Source organism: Lytechinus pictus, chromosome 1, assembly GCF_037042905.1.
Source record: "Lytechinus pictus isolate F3 Inbred chromosome 1, Lp3.0, whole genome shotgun sequence".
Classification (NCBI taxonomy): Eukaryota; Metazoa; Echinodermata; class Echinoidea; order Temnopleuroida; family Toxopneustidae; genus Lytechinus; species Lytechinus pictus.
In genome coordinates, this window is record NC_087245.1 from 18,266,468 (window position 1) to 18,286,369 (window position 19,902).

The 19,902-nt window shown below is 36.4% G+C and overlaps 1 protein-coding gene across 1 annotated transcript in view; it reads right to left on the minus strand.

Annotated features, from left to right (window-relative positions):
- Positions 1–283: 283 nt before the first annotated feature.
- LOC129258755 (adhesion G-protein coupled receptor G4-like) overlaps positions 284–19,902 on the minus strand; it is a 34,103-nt gene continuing 14,484 nt past the window's right edge. Inside the window, exons 5-18 of the mRNA XM_054896988.2 lie at positions 19,532–19,774; positions 19,095–19,334; positions 18,026–18,277; positions 16,429–16,542; positions 14,506–14,630; positions 13,651–13,797; positions 12,700–13,075; positions 11,900–12,174; positions 10,486–10,644; positions 9,462–9,586; positions 4,828–5,090; positions 4,197–4,263; positions 3,662–3,818; positions 284–3,351 (exon numbers count right to left, since the gene is read on the minus strand). Coding sequence (XP_054752963.2) covers positions 2,905–3,351; positions 3,662–3,818; positions 4,197–4,263; positions 4,828–5,090; positions 9,462–9,586; positions 10,486–10,644; positions 11,900–12,174; positions 12,700–13,075; positions 13,651–13,797; positions 14,506–14,630; positions 16,429–16,542; positions 18,026–18,277; positions 19,095–19,334; positions 19,532–19,774 — 2,990 coding nt within the window. The 3' untranslated portion in view covers positions 284–2,904. The remainder of the gene's footprint in view (positions 3,352–3,661; positions 3,819–4,196; positions 4,264–4,827; positions 5,091–9,461; positions 9,587–10,485; positions 10,645–11,899; positions 12,175–12,699; positions 13,076–13,650; positions 13,798–14,505; positions 14,631–16,428; positions 16,543–18,025; positions 18,278–19,094; positions 19,335–19,531; positions 19,775–19,902) is intronic.

Below are 19,902 nucleotides of genomic sequence, written 5' to 3' on the forward strand. Positions count from 1 at the left end.
GTACCATACGACCCATTCCTTTTGAAGGCATGTTTGATGTTGCAAGTTTAGAATATGTTAGGCAAATGCTTCTTCGGATTTTTCTTGCGGATTGGATATAAAAGATTCACCTCCTGACTCCAGATTTTCTGGCAACTTACAAAAGTAAAATTTGCTTTTGTAATGATTATTGTTTGCTTCGTCTAGTCGGATAATATGAACAGTAGATATTGTATATGGTTACAGAGACAGTGAAAATAAATGCTAGTCATCATGGTCATGTGAGTTTTATTTTTTAAATGTGATTTCAAATTACGCATTTGCATGCCCGCGGCTTGACACATAGCATCACAAATGTATTCTAATACAATGTGCAATAGCTGTCTATTTTTAAAAGCATGTGAATGTCTGTCAAAATGCCGCTTAAAAATTGTAAAATTGTCAGGGTTTTCTTTTATCATTGAGAATATTTATTTACTTCATGAATTATTCTTACCAAAAGATAACGAGCTTTCTAGAAAAAGACAATTAAAGCATTTTTAAAGATATCATTACATGTTTATTTACATCATAACAATATAGTACAAATTATCATTTCCATATCAAGAGAAATGACATGTTTCAGCTTATATTGGCTTGTTTGAACGAATTAGGGCTCTTCAGAGAAGTTATCAAAACTTAGACCCAAATTTGTCATCCTTCGTGTAACACAACCGATAATATTGTTTCGACATTGCTTCAAAAATTTCATACCTGGCATCTTGAGATCCTTTAAAAAGTATTTTTTAATCTCTTTGTTGACTTAAAATCAAAGAACAGTTTGAACCATAACCCCTATCCATGTACATGTAGTATTGTAACCATTTTTGTACATATAATATTGTAACTATTTTTGTTTAAACTCCTTGCTTATTACTTTAAATTGAATTTGTATTTAATCGAAATGTCTACACTATTTTGATGAAAAACAAGCGCATATATAATCTAAAACAGAATTACGATGGTGGGGTTATGGATACAGTTGACAAATTTATCATCCATTGATATTACTGCATTTTTGTAAAAATTTTATTATTCGTAATCTTTTGATGATTGTTAAATCTATCTTTCATATCGAATACAACTACAAAAGAGAGAGAAAAATCAGATACGTGATTCAATAAGTTTAAAATTACTTTGATACACTAGTTTGGAATCAAACCGATGTTGTTTTAACACTAATTGGTGTTGTATAAACACCTATCTGGTGTTAGACCAAAACCAAACTGGTGTTGTTTAACACTTCTCTGTTGTGGACATATTTTATGCAGTGCGTATAAAAAAAGTTTACACTTAGAAACAATCCTGTAAAATTATATATTTGTAATATCCAGAAGTTTTTTCCACATTTAAACATTGGTACAGATCTAACCTTTCCGCTTGGGTGAGCACCGCTTACTTTTAAAAAGTTCGTGAAAAATGATTTGCGCAGAACTTGGGAATAGTTATATGAATAAAAGTAGACCTTGATCATAAAGAACATATGTACTTATGCTCGGGAGATTGATTTGAAGATATATTTAACATTTTTAACTTGTTTCCTTGCCCCAAAACATTACATAAAGCACCATTGCAACCCTTAATCCCCACACACCGAGGCCATCGTGATGATATCAGCTTTACACGGAGCTGTGATTCACATGAAATGGCTTAGGCTTGATTTTCGTTTTGTTAATCATTGTCAAGCTTGGGAAAAGTGTGGAGAAACAAGTATTAAATAAAATATGAAATGTAAACCCACTTTAAGTGATAAGAACTTAGTGAAAGAATAACCTATTGTTTACACTCACTTATGTCCTCAGATCCACCTGCCACAAAAAGGAAAAGGTTGTGTTTACCTAGGGTTAAAATGTTAATTTGGGTGGCAAAGTTGTTACAAAATGTTTAAGTGAATCTGATTTATTTCGAATTAAAAATGCAAAAGAAATGTATGAGAAATGTTCCGCACGGTCAGTTTGTTTTCGCCTTTTTTCCCTTGACACAGCGTGAAAATTAGCATATCTGCGCAAACCGATTTCTGTGAGCTTTACAAAATTGGACTGTGCTCACTTAAGTGTAAAATAATGTAAAACTTTTTACCTTCATTTGATAGATGAGACCCAAACTAGAAATATACGTGAAAAAATTATCCCCATGATGTATATTTTTAAATTCCCAGGACTTTTTATTGATACGCACTGTATATTCCGGGCTGCTGTTAAATCAACACCGGAGTTTTTGCAGTGTAATGGCTGTTATTTTGGAAGTTGGCTATTTTGGATTCATGAGACATCATTGTGTGATGATAATCATTAATGAATTCAACTTCAGAAAGATACTCTCTCAACATAACCTTATATTTTGAGATTTATTTTAAGAGCGAGTTTTTATCAATTCATATTTTTATCTTTTCTTTTTTTAAAAGTTCAATCTGATTGCAGATCACACAGTTTCATACCATACAAGATACAAAAAAAAGTAAACACACCAAAGTTTTTAGACCTACACCATTACTATTAGTATTACGGATATTGCAAGATCCATGGGAAGAGCCTATATACGGCATGGCTTACTTTTAAATTGATTTATATACATATAAGAAATTCTTCCCTGGAAATCAGAATCAACATAGAATGGTGAAATAACTCTTATTATAATATTCCTAATCAGCATAGTAATGTGATGAATTCATTTCATAATGCTTGTTGTATACAGGATTTTCATATTATGTCTAATTTGGCTAGTATTACCCGAGACACGTCTGTATTTTTTTTAAAAAATCTAATAGCCCGGATTGCATTTATCACGGAAGCTGCTCATGGCTGTATCATTTCTTTTTCAAGAATCTCTTTCCCTTGGAATAAATATATTTACATCACTTTCTTCTGAGCTTCCTGCTTGGACCTGTCACCAGCCATTGTTAATCTTGTTCGTATTCAGAGCGCTTGCGCTAACGCTGTAGGTAGCGATCCTTGACTCGTCGCTATTGGCGCTGTCACGAAACCTCTGTTTGTTAGCATGAAGATATGCGTCCAACCCAGGAGCATCACCCCAGTCGATAACGCAAGGGCCGTTCCACGCAGACTCCGAGTTTGCATGGTAGCTTTTCTCCTTGACGCGGTAAGACTGACTGCGGATGTTGCACTCGATGATGGAGAGAGAACTCCAGGCGCTGCGGACCTCTTTGGACCGGATGCAGAACAAAGCGAAGATGATGAACCCTTGGAAGCTGTTGAAGATACAGAAGAGTAGCCGGAAGGCGAAGGAAGCATCACCAACGGCTAAGAAGCCAAATGACCATGTCAATCCTAGCAAGACGGACATGCAGACAGCGTTCTGAAGCCTTGATATTACCTGTAAGTTGACATGATTTGAAGGAGAGAAAAATGGGGAAAAAGGGTGAATTAAAATTAGTCATATAACCCCTATATATCAAGGTTGCCATACTTTCGTGTGCTCCCAATGTGCAGACAGTGTACTTCATATTTGTGATTGATTCGAATCTCACTAAGACAGTGAAGTACTATTCATTATTTTTTTTTAAACACCACATAGACAAATATTATAAGTAAGCAATGCTCACTTAATTATTAAAACATGTATTGTAGCAATTGAAGACGAATGCCACAGTTTTAAAACATTTTTGAAACCATTCGCCACCTACCTGCTCTCGTTTGGTTTTATTGACGGAGTTCCCACTCATATCAGAGCAAAGCAAGTTTCTAATGGCTAGACTGAATGTGATGATGTTGTGCAGTAAGATCACACCTATTGGTAAAAGCAGCCCGTAGTACATCACGTGACTTGGCATCAGAAAACAACTGAAAAAATAAAATTCAATAGAATGATTGCAGTGTACTGCATATGAATCATATCGACTTGACATATTACTTGATATAAAACACACTATAATATTGCTATCAGCATAGATAACTGCTCTAATTAACAATGATTATTTTGCATGCGCTCTTCCCAACTAACTACATTAGTTTGTATTTTGATCATTGCAATGTACACACTCATACCTAAAGGTAAGTGTCCACGTGCAATTGCTCACATAATCATTGTAGAATACATATTTTACAACTCCCACTCGTAACATTGTCTGCATATCAACGGGTCTTATTAAAAACTCTAACATTCACGCAAAATTTAAATTTCATAATCAAGCGGCGAAAAACAGGACAAATGAGACTTACTATGCTGTATTTTTATAGCTATCCATAGACAATCCCACTGCAATTGTAACAGGGATAACCGGAATACCTGTTATGAAAAAAGACATTAAAAAGAACGAAAATTTGGCCAAATATCTTTTCAAGAATATTAAAATAAGTCAAACATGCTGAAAAGTGAGTAGAATATTTTTACAATGATTGGAGTGTTATAAGTGGATTCTATTTCTATTTTGAATATGAGGCGTTTTAATTTCCGTGAAAATGCTTTCAATGTCAGTTCGATTTTTTTTATGCATTCACTTTTAACTATGGATCATCATTTTTCACAGACACTGGAAAATCAATACTCTGTTGCACTGGAGACTGGGAAATGGTGGCATTTGGCAGGATTTATTACCAGAATCGTCACTACATTATATAAATTCCATTCTCTGGTATTGGGTTATGGAAACAGACATGATAGAGGAGTTGATGATCCCAGTAGCGTAGTGAGCAAAAATGTTTGAGGTATTTTAGTGTAGGTTGTTTGGTGAAGGGTTAGTTAAGTACGTAAGACTGCTGGAGAAATTACTGATTGGTGGCTAGTTTTCACAATTGGATGTGTCATTGGTCTGGCTATTCATGTCATAATTTAATATCAGATTGTACATACCCCAAGCGATGAGGGCGGCCTTGATGACGAACCTTGATCTCTCACTCTTGAAGACTTTGACCAGCATGACGTACATGTGACGCGCTTCTACTCCCATCCACATGACAGTTACCAATACGAGGTAATGTAGCAAGGCAGCCACCACCAAGCAAGCGTACCGGATGCGAGTCGCTACAATTCCACAGATGAACACCACGTAAAGGACGAGGAGCGCGAAACAGAGGTGGATAAGGATTTGACGAGACCGATTCGTACGGAGGGATCTGTGATAGAAAATGATATCAATATATTTCTGATGAAAATAACGTTCATTGAAAAAATAACCACCTTAAATAGGTGTTGCCGGACGAATTTGAAAGGGGCGGAATATGCATAATATTACAATCTGATTATCATTTCCACGTTTTTGTACGGGGGGGGGGGGGGCTGAAGTCCCTCGAATCCCGGTTCCGCGGCCCCTGCTAAACAGGTGGCACCAAAGCTCTAACAAGTTTGCATTATTAACGAACAGAGTGAGGGGGTATGTACAATTGGAATTTTGACATGAAATGAAAGACCTTCCAGTTCAGCATGTATTTTATGAAAACTATTCATTTATCTTCCAAAGTTTCTCAAAAGCAAGAACTTATACAAATAACAATGAAACGTGAAAAGTTTACGAATTGTATCTGAATGGATTGTAGCGGGGTTTTTTTCTTCAATTTGAGTCGCTAGCATACACAATTCTCACAAAACTGATTTAAAATGTGGGTCATATCGATACCAATCTATCAAGTAATCTTATTGATCTGGTGTAGATAATTTATTTAATCTTTTAGAGTGTTTTTTTTTTATCTGTGCCGGTTGAAAAATATCATTAAAAAGCAACTGCAGATATTCTGTTAATCCAAGCAACGAAAGGTCAGTTAATTCGGAAGGTTTTAGGAAGCAAGTGTATGGATTGCACTTCCCCCACAATGGATCTAATAAAATGATAACATTAACCTAAAAATCGAATACTCAGTGCATGTGTGAACGGTATGGCACTCATCCCTGGTACTTTTAATAACATCGACGAAACGTAAAAGCGTTGGTTGTGTGAACAGAATGTGATTATGTGACCGAAGTGCATTGTATATGCAGGGATATACTAAAGTGTCATGGTGGTTTAAAATCTAATGAGATAAGCACCAACTTTGATGTCTTGATTATTCATATATTCTTTTGAATTGTGTTTTTTATTTACATCCACGAAAAACAACAATGCGTCCACGAACGACTGGTATTTCACAGTTTGCCAAGTACATTGTGCAACAAGCTACAATTTGCATTTAAATTAGAAATGCAACAAATACCTTCATAAAGTGTTCATTGGTGTGCTATTCTAGTCGCCTGGTCTATTCAATTTCTTCATCCTGCTATGTAAGGCATGCTACGTAATATCTTGCTTTGAAATCTGCCTATCATAATGAAAGAAATGAAAGGTCATTTGACCAAAATTGTCCGTGAAGTAACTACGAACTGGTCTATTAGTCCAGGATAGGCCCCATAGAGAAGGGGTCGAACCTTGTTTTTTTAGATATACAATGTTTTTTAATGGTTTCTTGTCATTTCGAGGGTGCTGATTCCAAATCTGAATGATGCCACTCTTGTAACCTTGAGCATTTTCCGCAAATTGGCAAAATCCAATATGGCCGCCAAAATATGCAAATTACCCATGAAAATCATAAAATTGCCCACACATTAGCTATAAAATGCATGTAGTTGTTGTGCAGAAACGAAATACCCGTTGTAAAAGCGATATTTGATAAAATATTTATTTTATTGATATTCAAAATGGCCGCCATAACCCCTGTATACTTTATTATGTAGAATATGAATGGGGAAAATATTTTTTTAAAACAAGATCACTATTATTGCATGTGATTGTGACCTGCGAGTGGACTACTGTCTGAAAACATGACTATTAACAAAACTATGTCATTTGTATACTATCTAATGTGATAAATGCTGTATTATGATATTCAAAATGGCTGTCATAGACCCATTATACTGTGTACAATATATAAAAGGGGACAAATAATTTTCACAACCTTTGAATTTGTTTGACTTTAAAATGCCAATAACTGCGAAATATTGGTGTAACACTGTCTGACAACAAGGATTTCTAACGAAACATATTATTTCCCTTGCAATTTCGGTAATTATGTTGCATTTTGACATTCAAAATGGCTGCCATAGGCCCTATCTGTATTATGAACAAAGCGAATGAAGAAACTAATTTTCACAAGATTAAAAACAGTAAAATGAATGTAATTGTAATCTACGAGTGAAATATTGTCTAAGAACATGTTTTCTAGCGAAACATATCATTTCCTTTTTCATGCATGAGATAAATGCTGTATTGTAAAATTCAAAATGGCCCCTATGGGCCCTTACAGTATTAACTACAATGTAAATGGGGACAAATACTTTTGAAATAATTAGGATTTGCCTGACTATGAAATCCATATAATTCTGTTGTATAAGAAAAATATTGTTTGAAAACGTGATTTTTTTAAAATGAAATATAACATTTCCTCTCCCATGTAGGTGATAAATGCTGTATTTTGACTTTCAAAACGGCCGCACAAGCCCTTGTAAATTCTGTAACATGCGTATAGGGAAACTAATAATCACCAGAATGAGAACCAAAAACACACGTAACTATGTGATGTATAGGTAAAATTTGGTCTTGAACATGATTTCTGATTAAATACATCACATAATGGTTGAGAAGGTAATAAAGGCCTTACTTTGAAATTCAAAATTGATGCCATAGCCAAAAGTAGTATGTACATTGTAACTGGGGACAGATAATTACTATGAAAATGGCTTAATTTTGATATAAGTGTTAAGTATTGTCTAAACCCAATGATTTCTAACGAAATATATCATAGCTCGTGGAGCGTTGTGGCCCAGTGGATTAGTCTTCGGACTTTGAAACAGAGGGTCGTGGGTTCGAATCCCAGCCATGGCGTAATTTCCTTCAGCAAGAAACTGATCCACAGTGTGCTGCACTCAACCCAGGTGAGGTAAATGGGTACCGGTAGGAAGTAATTCCTTAAAAAGCTGTGTGCGCTATGAACGCCTAGCTTAGCCGGGTAATATAGGAGCGCCTTGAGCACCTAACAGGGTGGATATGTGCGCAATATAAATACCCTATATTATATTATTATTATTATAAAGGTGATGAATGCTGCCTTTTAAAAATGAAAAAATGGCCGCCATAGTCCCTTATCTTAATATGTAAAATTTGAATGGGGAAAGATAATTTCCACACAAAAAACATATTGCAGCCATTTTGAATTATAAATATAGCATTTATCACCTAAATAACATAAGAAATTATCTATTTGGTTAGAAATAATATTTTCAGACGATATTTCACTCATACATGCAACACCATTTTAGTCAAGCAAAGCCAAATTCTGTTTAAATTTTATGTTCCCATTCACAAAGTACATAATAGGCCTACCGTTAGGGCCTGTAGCGGCCATTTTGACTTTCAAAATACATTATTTATCACCTACCTGGCAGAATGAATGATATATCTTGTTAAAAAATTATGTTTTCAGACAATATTTTACTCTTAAATCACAATTATATGCATGTTATGGTGCTGACTCCTGTGAAAATTGGTTTCCCAGATCGATTGTACATAATACAGTCAATGTCTTTTGGCGGCCATTTTGAAAGTCAAAATGCAATTTTTAACACAAATATGAAACCCGAATAATATATTTCGTTGCAAATTATATTTGAAGACAGTATTCCACTAATTTACCACAAAAAATGCGTTTTAGTGCTCACCTTGTGATTGTTTTTGTCCTCTCTCACATCGTAAATCATAATTCTAGGGCCTTTGGCGGCCATATTAAATATCAAAATACAGGGTTTATCACATACATAGCATGTTAAATAATAAATTTCGTTAACAATAATGTTTTTAGTCAGTATTCCACTCGTTTATCTTAACAAAATGCATTTTAGTGCTCACTCTTGTGATTTTTTTGTCACCATTCACATTGTACATAATAGTGTTAGGGCTTTTGGAGGCCATTTTGAATATCAAAATACAGGATTTATCACATAACTGACATAACAAATGATATATATCGTTAGCAATCATGTTTTCAGACATTGCTTCACTCATAGATTATAATTACTTGCATTTCAGTGCTCAATTTTGTAAAAATTAATTTTCCCCATTCATATTGTACAGGGGTCTATGATGGCGGCCATTTTGATATCAAGAAAATAAATATTTTGACAAAAATCATTTTTTCAGATATGATTTCACTCCGGCAGCACAATTGCATGTACTTTATAGCCAATGTGTGGACAATTTTATGATTTTCATGGGTAATTTGGATATTTTGGCGGCCATATTGGATTTTGCCAATTTGCAGAAAATGCTCAAGGTTACACGAGTGGCATCATTCAGATTCGGAATCAGCACCCTCGAATTGACAAGAAACCATAAAAAAACATTGTATATATAAAAAAACAAGGTTCGACCTCTTCTATCCTGGACTATATTGATCTCAAATCCGTTGGTGGGATGGCTCCCGTCCTCTTTCATTGCAAAGTCACTATTATGAACATGATCTTACTTGAATAAAAGAAACGTCAGGATGGTAAAAGATAGACCAGCAATGGACAAGAAGCAGCCGATTCTCGTAATAAGATCCAATGCAAACTTCTCCTTCTGGTTGATGTCTAATTGACCATGAATATCCTGATGAAGATTCAGAAGAAAAAAAAAAGGATATTTAATGTTTATTAGACAGATTTGATAACTTATAGTATCAAACAAAATAGAATACAAATAAAAAAGAACTGATCGAGTAAGAAAAAATGTGGAATTGGTCTTACACAATTTCAAGTATAAATATGGAAATTCATTTTTATTAATTACATAATGTTACCATACACAATAGTATAACCGAAGGAATTGACGGAAAGTTGTATAATTTCGACGTACATATAAAACCATACGGAACATGTGGGTGTGTGTGTGTCAATGACCTACTTCTGGGGAACATTTCTTCCATTACACCAATGCATCAACCAGGGACGTCCCCGGTTCACACCCCAAAAAAAACATGCCAATCAATTCATCACATTATTTCTAACTATTTCATTTAGTAAAAGCAGGATTTGTAAAGAGTCCGGCCAATTAAACTCAAGTTTTTGTGTGTAGGGGTATAGGAAGCGTCCCCGAATAGCGAGCTATATGATCATGATGATGGTCACGTGTTGGAAAATGAGCCCGGTAAGTGGATGATTTAATTTTTAAAATAGATTACGAGACTGCAAACACTCGTCCCCACTGTGAAATTACAAGAATGTGTGTGTGTGGTGTAGAGGGTGAGGTAGGATGTATTTGTATGTGTGTGAGAGAGGGCGGGGTGTATGGATGTGCGTGAGAGCGTTGCCAGTGGTGGCCATTGTTGTTATTAGTATGTAAAAGAATGTGATATTTATATTATATTGGATGGCTCAGAATGGAATACCAGAAATATTCCAAGAGTTTGGGAAAATATTCCACGAACAAGGTACAAAGTCTAGTTGTAATGTTGAAAAGGCAAGATCAAAGAGCTTATAAATGTTGACTTCCATACATTTAATACCTACCACTAACACAGCAAAATTTGTCAAATGGTTGCAGTAGCAGATAATATTTCCATCATTGCGACGCCCTGCAAATTGGCATCCCTTGTCCGACCAGTCTCCTCTCCCTTGCTCCAACGTGAAATCCCAAAACACACATTCAATGTTGGAATAATTTAAACCCTGGGGTAAAAAACAATTAGGAGGATATGTTTTATAATTTGGCTATAGATATATAATTCGGCGCTTATTTTATGAACCGGAACAGGTCTACGAACTCTCGTGATGCGAAAACACGTTTCCTCGATAAACGCGTCGAAAGACTTGGATAATTCTGAATATTAATTTGAAATTTTGCTCATTATGTTACTTTATAGAAGAAAATCGTATGCCGGTTCGATAAAACAACGAGGAAATGTTGGACTTTATTAGGCAAACGTTTAATTATCATGATTATAGCTTAAAAATAAGAGAAATTAACATATTAACACTGTTCAAATTTCGAGAATGCCATTCTACTTTGCAAATGATGCAGGAGGATTAGGGGGTGCTATTTTGAAAAAAAAAGTATATCAGTGACTGCCTGTTAAATGAATACGGCCAATTTTGTGATTCGAATGGTTGCAAAAAATGAATCTCTTTGCAACGAGTCATGTGAACATATCAGTCTAACAGAATTCGTGCCATTATCTATTTTTCAAAATAATACAGTAAATCGGCGCCAGATGAGAGAAAAAATAGCTGATTGAAACCACTATGTAATCGTAAGAGGTTTATCTTCCGATATCAACAGATATGGAAATAAGGCCATTATCCTGGATCTAGCCTCACTGAAACTATGGTAACACGATTGCGTTAGGCGACAGTCAAATCTCTTAATAAACCTATAAGTTTTGTATTGCCTTGGGATTGATTGACTTCCCTTTAAATAATTTAGTGAAAATGGTTTCTTCTGATTTTTTTTTCCATTAGGCGGGGCTGACAAGTGGAAAATGGAAATCCTTCTCAGAAAATGAATACATTTTAAACCTCAAACTGATGAAAGGAGCTGTATAAACGTAAATTATATATTGTATTGTATTTAGATTGCATGTATGAAAAAAAAACTGTGCCGTTCTCCAGAAATAATTTTTCATATAGGAAAGGAATGAAAGAATGCATTTATTCTTTCTTCTAAGTATCTTAAATTTATTCTTAAAATCTGTTGGACAAAATTTTTTTAACAGATCAACATCAAGTTTCGCAGTCAGCAAAATTATTCAGACACACCGTACATTAATTTTTCATACATTACCTCTCTTATTCATGTTTTTTGCTACTGTCTTGCTTTGAATAAATTCTGAGCAATCGTTTTGTTTATTTGATAATTATTTGCAGTTTCTTCACATGCTTTGCTTGGTCACACTGTTATTATATACAAGTTATATTTTATATTCACCTCCTCAGCTCCGAATTCAATAACAACCGGATCATTCAGATTGACAATTGTCATACCGCCTGCGACCGATGCTGACAATACTGGTCCCAGCACCTTGGTTATTCGAGGGGTCTGTGGGGGTACGTTTCCATCATCACCATCAGGGGGCCAAGTCGTTCCATGGGAGAAGCTCTGTGTATAGTTCTCTTGTCGACGACGAAGGCGCTCGGATGGGAAGAGGGTGTCGTCTTTGTAAACAACAAAGCTAACTGGGATGGCACTCCCGTTGAAGGCAACTTAAGGAAAATAAAAAAATAAAATTATACCAATGGGACCCACAATGTAGGAGTCACTTGATAATGGATATTCAAAATATAAATAAGAACATGAAAGATTTTCAATCTATAGTAAGAAATTCATTAAATGAATACATACGTCACTACGGAAGCAATGTTTCGAATATGTCATCCATGGAAGTGACATAACGGACTTAATTGCTATCTCAGAATTGAATATAAAAAAAAACACGGGGTCACACTTTGACGATTACAATTTATGATATATCAAAATTATAAAATCAGTACTGCTCAGCTTGTTCGTTTTACGAAGAAAAATACAAGGGACCAATTTTAAGAAAATAAAACGGTTTCACATTGAAATTAACACAGGACTCTAAGCAAACAATCCTAACCAACAACAAAAAGTGATAATCAATTTTAGTTGGTTATTACAACAAAACAAATGGTTTATGGCCTGGACCATGGCAACTGTTTTAGGCTTCTTTATTACATAGGAAGTTGTTCAGACTATTCAAATATTACCTTCAAAGACTTCAGAAGGCAGTTGAATAGATGCTTCCATCTGCAGGTGTTTCTGCATTGGACCTGTATCATTCTTGATAATGGTCCTGAGAAATATTTCTTCTTCCTCCCCTTCCCCGCCATTATTGTCTTTATCAGATGTCACAGGCGCAAACGTCAGTCCCATTGTGACATCATCAGGACGAAACGACGCGGTTCGGACCGCGATGAAAGCGGTGGCGATGTTTAGTGTCTTGTCGCAGTGGGCGCTCTCCATAATCTGCCTGTCGAGAGCTTGAAGAATAGTGCCGAGTTCATGCCCGACCTCTTCCCTTGTAGCTGTCGGTATGTCAGACTCAGCCACTCGGCCAACTATCTCAACGAATGCATTGGAAACCTGGGAAACATTTGAGTAAGTGAAACACGTGCATGAACAATGTTTTCTACGAATATTTAAGATAATGATTATGTACCAAATAGAACTAAAAGGGGTACTCCGGTTTGAAAATTATTATCATGTCTATGTAAATAAATAGAGCTAAATTCACGTAGCATATTGCTTAAAATCTCAACACAATCTGATTGAAAATAACGACGTTAGGGCCTATTGAATTTTGAGGTTTAGTAATATATTGTGGAAACAGTTTCATACACATTGACATGAATATTCATTAGGTGGGCTGATAATGTCACATCCCCACTTTCCTTTTTCTTATGTTATTACAAAAAAAATCATAATTATTTCATATTTTCATATATGTGTGTATGATGTCTACCTTATAATAAGAGAAGTCGCAGCAATAAATATTGTTTTGAGAAATTAAGCAAACTTTACAATTTCATAAATTCCTTTGATACTGTATATCCAATTTTGATGAAATTCTCAGCATTTATCTTATTTGATTTTTTTCTCTTTTTATTTATTGGGAATTGGGATTAATCAAATAAGGTTGTCAAGTAAATAGCACGTACTGTTTTGGAAGGGGATTCCACATCGGCCATGTTCTGCAGTGTGTCAGATAAGAACATAATGTCCTCTCGTTCAAATTCAGTTTGATTTACAACGACAGCTTCTACATATTTCGCTACCTCTTTCACGTTGTACTTCGAAACAGGGACCTGTATAAAAATAAAAACAACCTGATTGATTATTGAAATATTATACGAACCCTCATCCAAATATTGATAGTTGATATCGTTAAGATTTTACACCCCTCGGAAAAGAGGAAAGTGATGTAAAGAAAAATAATGGGACCTAGATTTAAAAAAATGGATTCGGCACATTCTAATGCTGCAGGAAACGGAACAAAAAACATATGGCAGGGACTGAAAATGGCGTACAGTTAGAGGGCCGAGGACTACGCCCCCCCCGAAAAAAAATTATACGATTAAGGGAAAAAATGAGAAAATGAAAGAAAGGGTAAATTGTGGCGTTATTTTGTCAGGATTATGTAAAAATTCTATCACAAGATTTTATTTTTCATTTTAAGAATGTTCTAAAATTGTTCTCCCTCGATTCGCTCGATCGGGACATTTAAGAAATTGTAGCGCCCAAGTCATGTTGTGCTCACTCGGGTTTTTCGGTCATTATTATGCCACTAGGCTTCTATTTCTCCTCCATCCAGGAGACAATTTGGTTGTCCTTACCTCTCTTTTGAAGAATGTCAACAGGTAATGTCCAACAATAGGGTCGGGTTTGAGGTTCGGATGCTATACTATTACAAAGAAAGGCAATAATGTATAGTCTCATCGAACGGCATGATCAGAAAGTGGGAAATAGGATTAGGACTTAGGAGGGTCAGAAAATTAATTAGACATTCAACTTACCATACTGAGATCCCTGAAATCAAGCGGGGTGATGTCTCTGCCACATGTTCGGATCTTCACCCTTTGCCAAATTCCCACATCAGTGTAGTCAAACTGACAGTATCGGACAGCCACCGGGTGCCCACCTGTAACATTAAGATATAGAAAAAACTGTATTTCATAATCACCCTTTAAAATTTCATAAGTCATAACGATTTACGTTTTAATTCAAGAGGATACATTTTGACGATCAACTCCTCACTTAGTTCTACCCTACGGGTTTGAAACATGGGCAAGAACCAAGAGAAAGAAATTGAATTAAATGTTTGTCAGAAGCGATTGTTCATTTTGCCCAAAATGTCATAGATGATGCTCAGCATCACATCTGCAGAAATATAGAAAAGAAAAACAAGACAGAGAAGACTGACACTGGACAGGCACTACTTCAGGAGGGAATGTGAGCAATTTTTAACATAACAGTATATACAAAATTATTCATACTTATCAATACAATACTTGATACAAGTACACCTCTTACAGTCTCGTCTGCATTACGCGATTAATTATAGCACTGACTTTGAAAACAACAAAGATGAATAATCGTTTGAAAATTTAACATTCATATGATAATAAAATACTAGGTTCGTTGACCCTAAATGACCTTTGAGCTTGATCATGTGACCTTAGAATAGGGCAAGACGATCAGATATGATGGTATTTTAACAAATACCTCCAACTCGGTCAAGGTTCATTGACCCTAAATTAACTTCGACCTTCATCATGTTACCTGAAAATCATGAAAGACGATCAGTGATACTTGATTACTCTTACGTCCAAGTTGAACTAGATCCACATACTTAAGTTATGATGGCAATCATGGCATTTTCAAAGTTCATTGACGGTAAATGACTTTTGACCTTGGTTATGTGACCTGAAACTCAGAAAAGATGTTCAGTGTCCAATTTTCATGAAAAGGGTGTTTATACTTTCTAAGTAATAATGACATTTAATAAATTTAATCTTGGTCAAGATTTCAAAATTGACGACGCCGCAGCGTCGCCGTCGGAAAAGCGCCGCTACAGTATCACTCTGTTATACAGGCGAGAAAGAAAACAAGTTTCAATGTAGCTATTATGTTTATCGTATAGGCCTGCAGTAAACAATACCCTGAACCCAGATCCTCTATCAGTGATGATGCTGGGCCCGGGGAGGGGGGCCACTTACATTGACGAGTGGATACCATGCGCGACCAAAAAAACACGCAAAAAGGATGTCTTTTTCAAGATAGGGCACGTTACGTACGTAACGTGATAAGGGTGTCAAAAACACAAAAAATAATGAAAAAAAGAGTATCTATTTCGCTAGGAAAGCTACGTGTTTAGGGTCAAATTTGCGGGGATGATGAAACAAAATTAAAATGTTGTATAAATGATGTCCTTTTTGCCCCAACACTACGTGTTTAGAGTCCCGATTTGCGCGAGGTGAGGAAAGTGGGGCCGTATAAACCAAATGGTGTGTAAATTAGGTAAAACCGACGACCGACGGACACGTGACACAACAATAAAATATCGCTGTTTACTTGTTTAGGGGTTCATTTCAGGGAATACTTGCCAAGAGTATAGTTTTGTTTCCAATACTTGTTAAGGGTAGGGTTTCAGAAACCAATACTTGTTAAGGGGTGCATTTTCAGAATATGGAAAATACGTGTTTATGGTGCTTTTCGAGACCCCGTGGTCGCGCATGGTATCCACTCGTCAATGGAAGTGGCCCCCCGGGATGCTGGGCTTGTCGATTGCAGCCATCTATCGATAAAACAATGATGACGGATGGCAAAAACAATGGACATAATGGCTTTCAAGGTATCATGCATTTTTTGACAGGATTCCTAAGTTGGTGGCAACAATGAATACAGACATGTACACAACCACCGCTGACCACACTTACCGTAAGCAGTATTAACAGGACATCGTTCGGCGGATTCAGCCTGAGTACTGGTCATCGCTGATGACCACGTGAAATTCTCTCCTCCTATCGTGGTCCTTTCGGATGGACATCTCGCTGAAATTACCCAACATTAGCACAAAAAAGCTATTATTTTTCCATAATGTGAAAATAATGAAATTGTCACTATTGTAACAGGGCTCTGAGGTAAATCAGAATCTAGGTAATTGCCATAAAAGGCAAGTTCATACTAAACTGCTAAAGGGAAATCTTTATGAAACAGGCACCATGAAGGTGGGCAGTGGCGGACCGTGACCCGGAGGAGACAAAGCATTGGGGGGGGGGGGGGACAGCATTTTTCACAAACAATACAGTGCCCCTCCAATGCTTTGTTTCCTCCGGGTCACGGTCCGCTACTGAAGGGGGGGGGGAGAACTTCCCTGATTTGCGTTTTGTAAGGTTGTTGATAAGTTACCCACTACTGTGATCCAGGCAGGGAGGTGTTTTATAAAGCTGTTCGTAAGATACGACTGGTGAACCTCTTTTGCGCTAAATAACACATAAGAACATGTTCTCGACATGCGTAAAAGTGTGCGTGGCTTTACAAACAGCTTTATGAAATGCCCAACCCGTCCGTCTATTAAATGATTAAGAGACACACCAGATATAATTTCCTACAACTTTTATTTATCAAATTCTGGGCAAATGATTAACTCTGGATACAGATTTTAACAAGCATAAGAAAAAGAACTCAACTTCAGCTGATGAAATCAAAATTTATTAAGAATGTGAATATGCTCTCACAGGTCACTAGTATTAACCATGAGTCAAGAGCATCTTTACAAAACGGCCACAAGTGTGTTTTGAAGAAGAAATTAATCGGAAGATTTCAAGGTGGACAACGTGTATATGAAAGGCTACTCTGATATTCTAGAATCGTTCTGAAAGTATTTTTGTAGATGCCTTATAAAGCATCTTTAACTAGGAGAGCTCAGTCGACGGTGACCCGGGTTAGATTACCAGTATAAGTGCACCTATGCCCTTTGATATAAGTTATTTATCTTCATTACTACACACATCGAAGAGGACCTCACCCCGTTTGTCATTTGGTTGCTTACTAACAAGCAGTTATGCTTTATTAGCAATTTGTTTAAATAGGGAGTTTTCACAACACTACGTAGACGCTTTCTGGAATGTTGAGAATCTATCGCCAAAAACCGTTTACAGAGCAGCATATGTTGAAAATCGGTGAATCAAAGCAGTAGTGTCGTCCTGCACTCTGGAAAAACGACATATTTGCAATTTTTCGTCAGCTCTGACCCTAAGAATATCTGCTGTCCATGTTCACCAATTTTCGACAAAGACCTTTAAGCTATTCATTGTGATTTGACGGGCATTTTCAATCATAAATCTACTAAGTTTTAGAAGCCGTTCCCGTTGCAAATATTAAAAAAACGCTATTAACACTACCACAACCAAGGTACCAACATCTACAAGAGGAACAGGTATATTGTAAAATAAAACTCTTTCACTTAAAATATATGATACATCAAGGAAAGTGATAGATTAAAATTGATCCTAACTACGTCACTGTTCATACCTTCAATGACAGAAACCACAAAGTCACAACTGACGTTATTTCCTGCGAGGTCATTGACTACGTACGAGACATGGTGGTCACCAACAGCAAATCTTGTTCCAGGTTTGTGTGACCTGTGCCATGGCCATGAGATTCCAACGTTATCATCAGCTATTGGTTCATCCCACTGGACAAAGGTCGTATTTTCCCGAGAGGTTTCGATGTAACGACGAATGCTGCGTGGGCAGTTCATGAAGCGTGGCGGTTCCGAATCTTAGAACAGAATGAAAAGTAGGATTAATCTGTGCATCATCAGATTCAAAGACCAAAAGATACAACCATAGAAGGAGAATATGATGTGATATCACTTGATCATTATCCTATAAAATATTTTTAAAATACCTCCTTATTGTATAGGGGGACATAGAAGATGGCAAACAAAATAAACAGTAGCCAACGAGCATATTCCTTTATAACATTTTCTATTATGCTGACAGTCCTTAAAATGCTGGGACTGGCAAAATCATGTTTGTCTGTAGACATTAGGAGATATTCAGAAACTTTGTAGGGTTGCTGAGGGTTTACCAATGTTTGTCTAGTGTGTGATGGTGTCTTTGACTAAACGTTGCTTCATGCTAAGACCCCTTTGGTCCTGATCTGATTTCTAATTTCCACCTATTCGTTCCTTCTCTTTTTTCTTTCCAGTATACGCATATATGATTAAGTCGACAATTAAAAAAAAAAATCATTTCAAAGGGGTATCCACACTTTACAATCATTGCTTTTAGTGGACCCCATCATTTCCACTTATGCTCAAGTTACACTGCTTTTATATGAGGTAAGAATGTTCATCTGTAAAATTGTATCAGGTTTATATTACTTTGTATTATTTTGAATGGAAATGAAATAAAGAATTAAATTGAATAATTATTATGTAACCAATAATAAACGATGTGTAGCTGGATCCTCCATGGCACCTTGAAGCTTTACGTGGTGATCTTTCCAAGACACGAAAAAATTACGAGTCTTATAACAGTCTTCAAACACACTTAGGAGGGAAATAAACTAAACAATAGAACTAGAGCATTACCTCTGACCTGAATTGTAAAGGTGCAATTCCCGATGTTACCCGTGCCATCCCGCACAGAATAGGTGCGATTGGAGATGCCATAGATGAACACGCCATCTGTACCAGGATCTTTCATGATGATAGTACGACCTGAGTTGTCTGTTACAGTAGGACTCGACCAGGTCGCACGGGAATGCGAAGCACCGGGTATAGTATCCACAACAATGTCATCAGGGCATGTCACTTGAGGTGGTTCCCTGTCTGCAACATGAAAAAGATAATTCACATTTCTCGACCACTCTTTTTTAAGATAGCTTGAAAGGAATTTATAAATTTTCTTGTCTTGTTGATTTCTTGGAGATCATCCCCAGATGTATATGGGGCTCGTTGTGTAGAAAATCTATTTAATGAATTTGTACTAAGCATGTAAACCAATACTGTCTTTTGAAGAATCTCACCTTCAATCATTATACTGAACGAGCATGTTGCCTCATTGCCCGCTGAATCAGTTGCTGTGTATGCAATCGTGAATGACCCGATGCCATAGTAGGTACCAGGAATAGCTTTGGTTGCTAGATCAACTTGACCAGAGTTGTCGATTGCAATAGGATCCACCCAGGACACCTGGGCCATGGCTCGACCAGGGTCAGTCGGAACGAACATGTCGTCAGGGCATCCTTGAATGGTAGGAGGCTCCACATCTGACAAGAATAAGAAAAAAGACAAAGCCAAAGATGATTAATTCGTATACTGGTTGATCGTTTCATATATCAAAATTCAGTTGGGTACTTTTAGCTGGTTGCTTGCTTTGCAAGCTGTTGTGCTGATT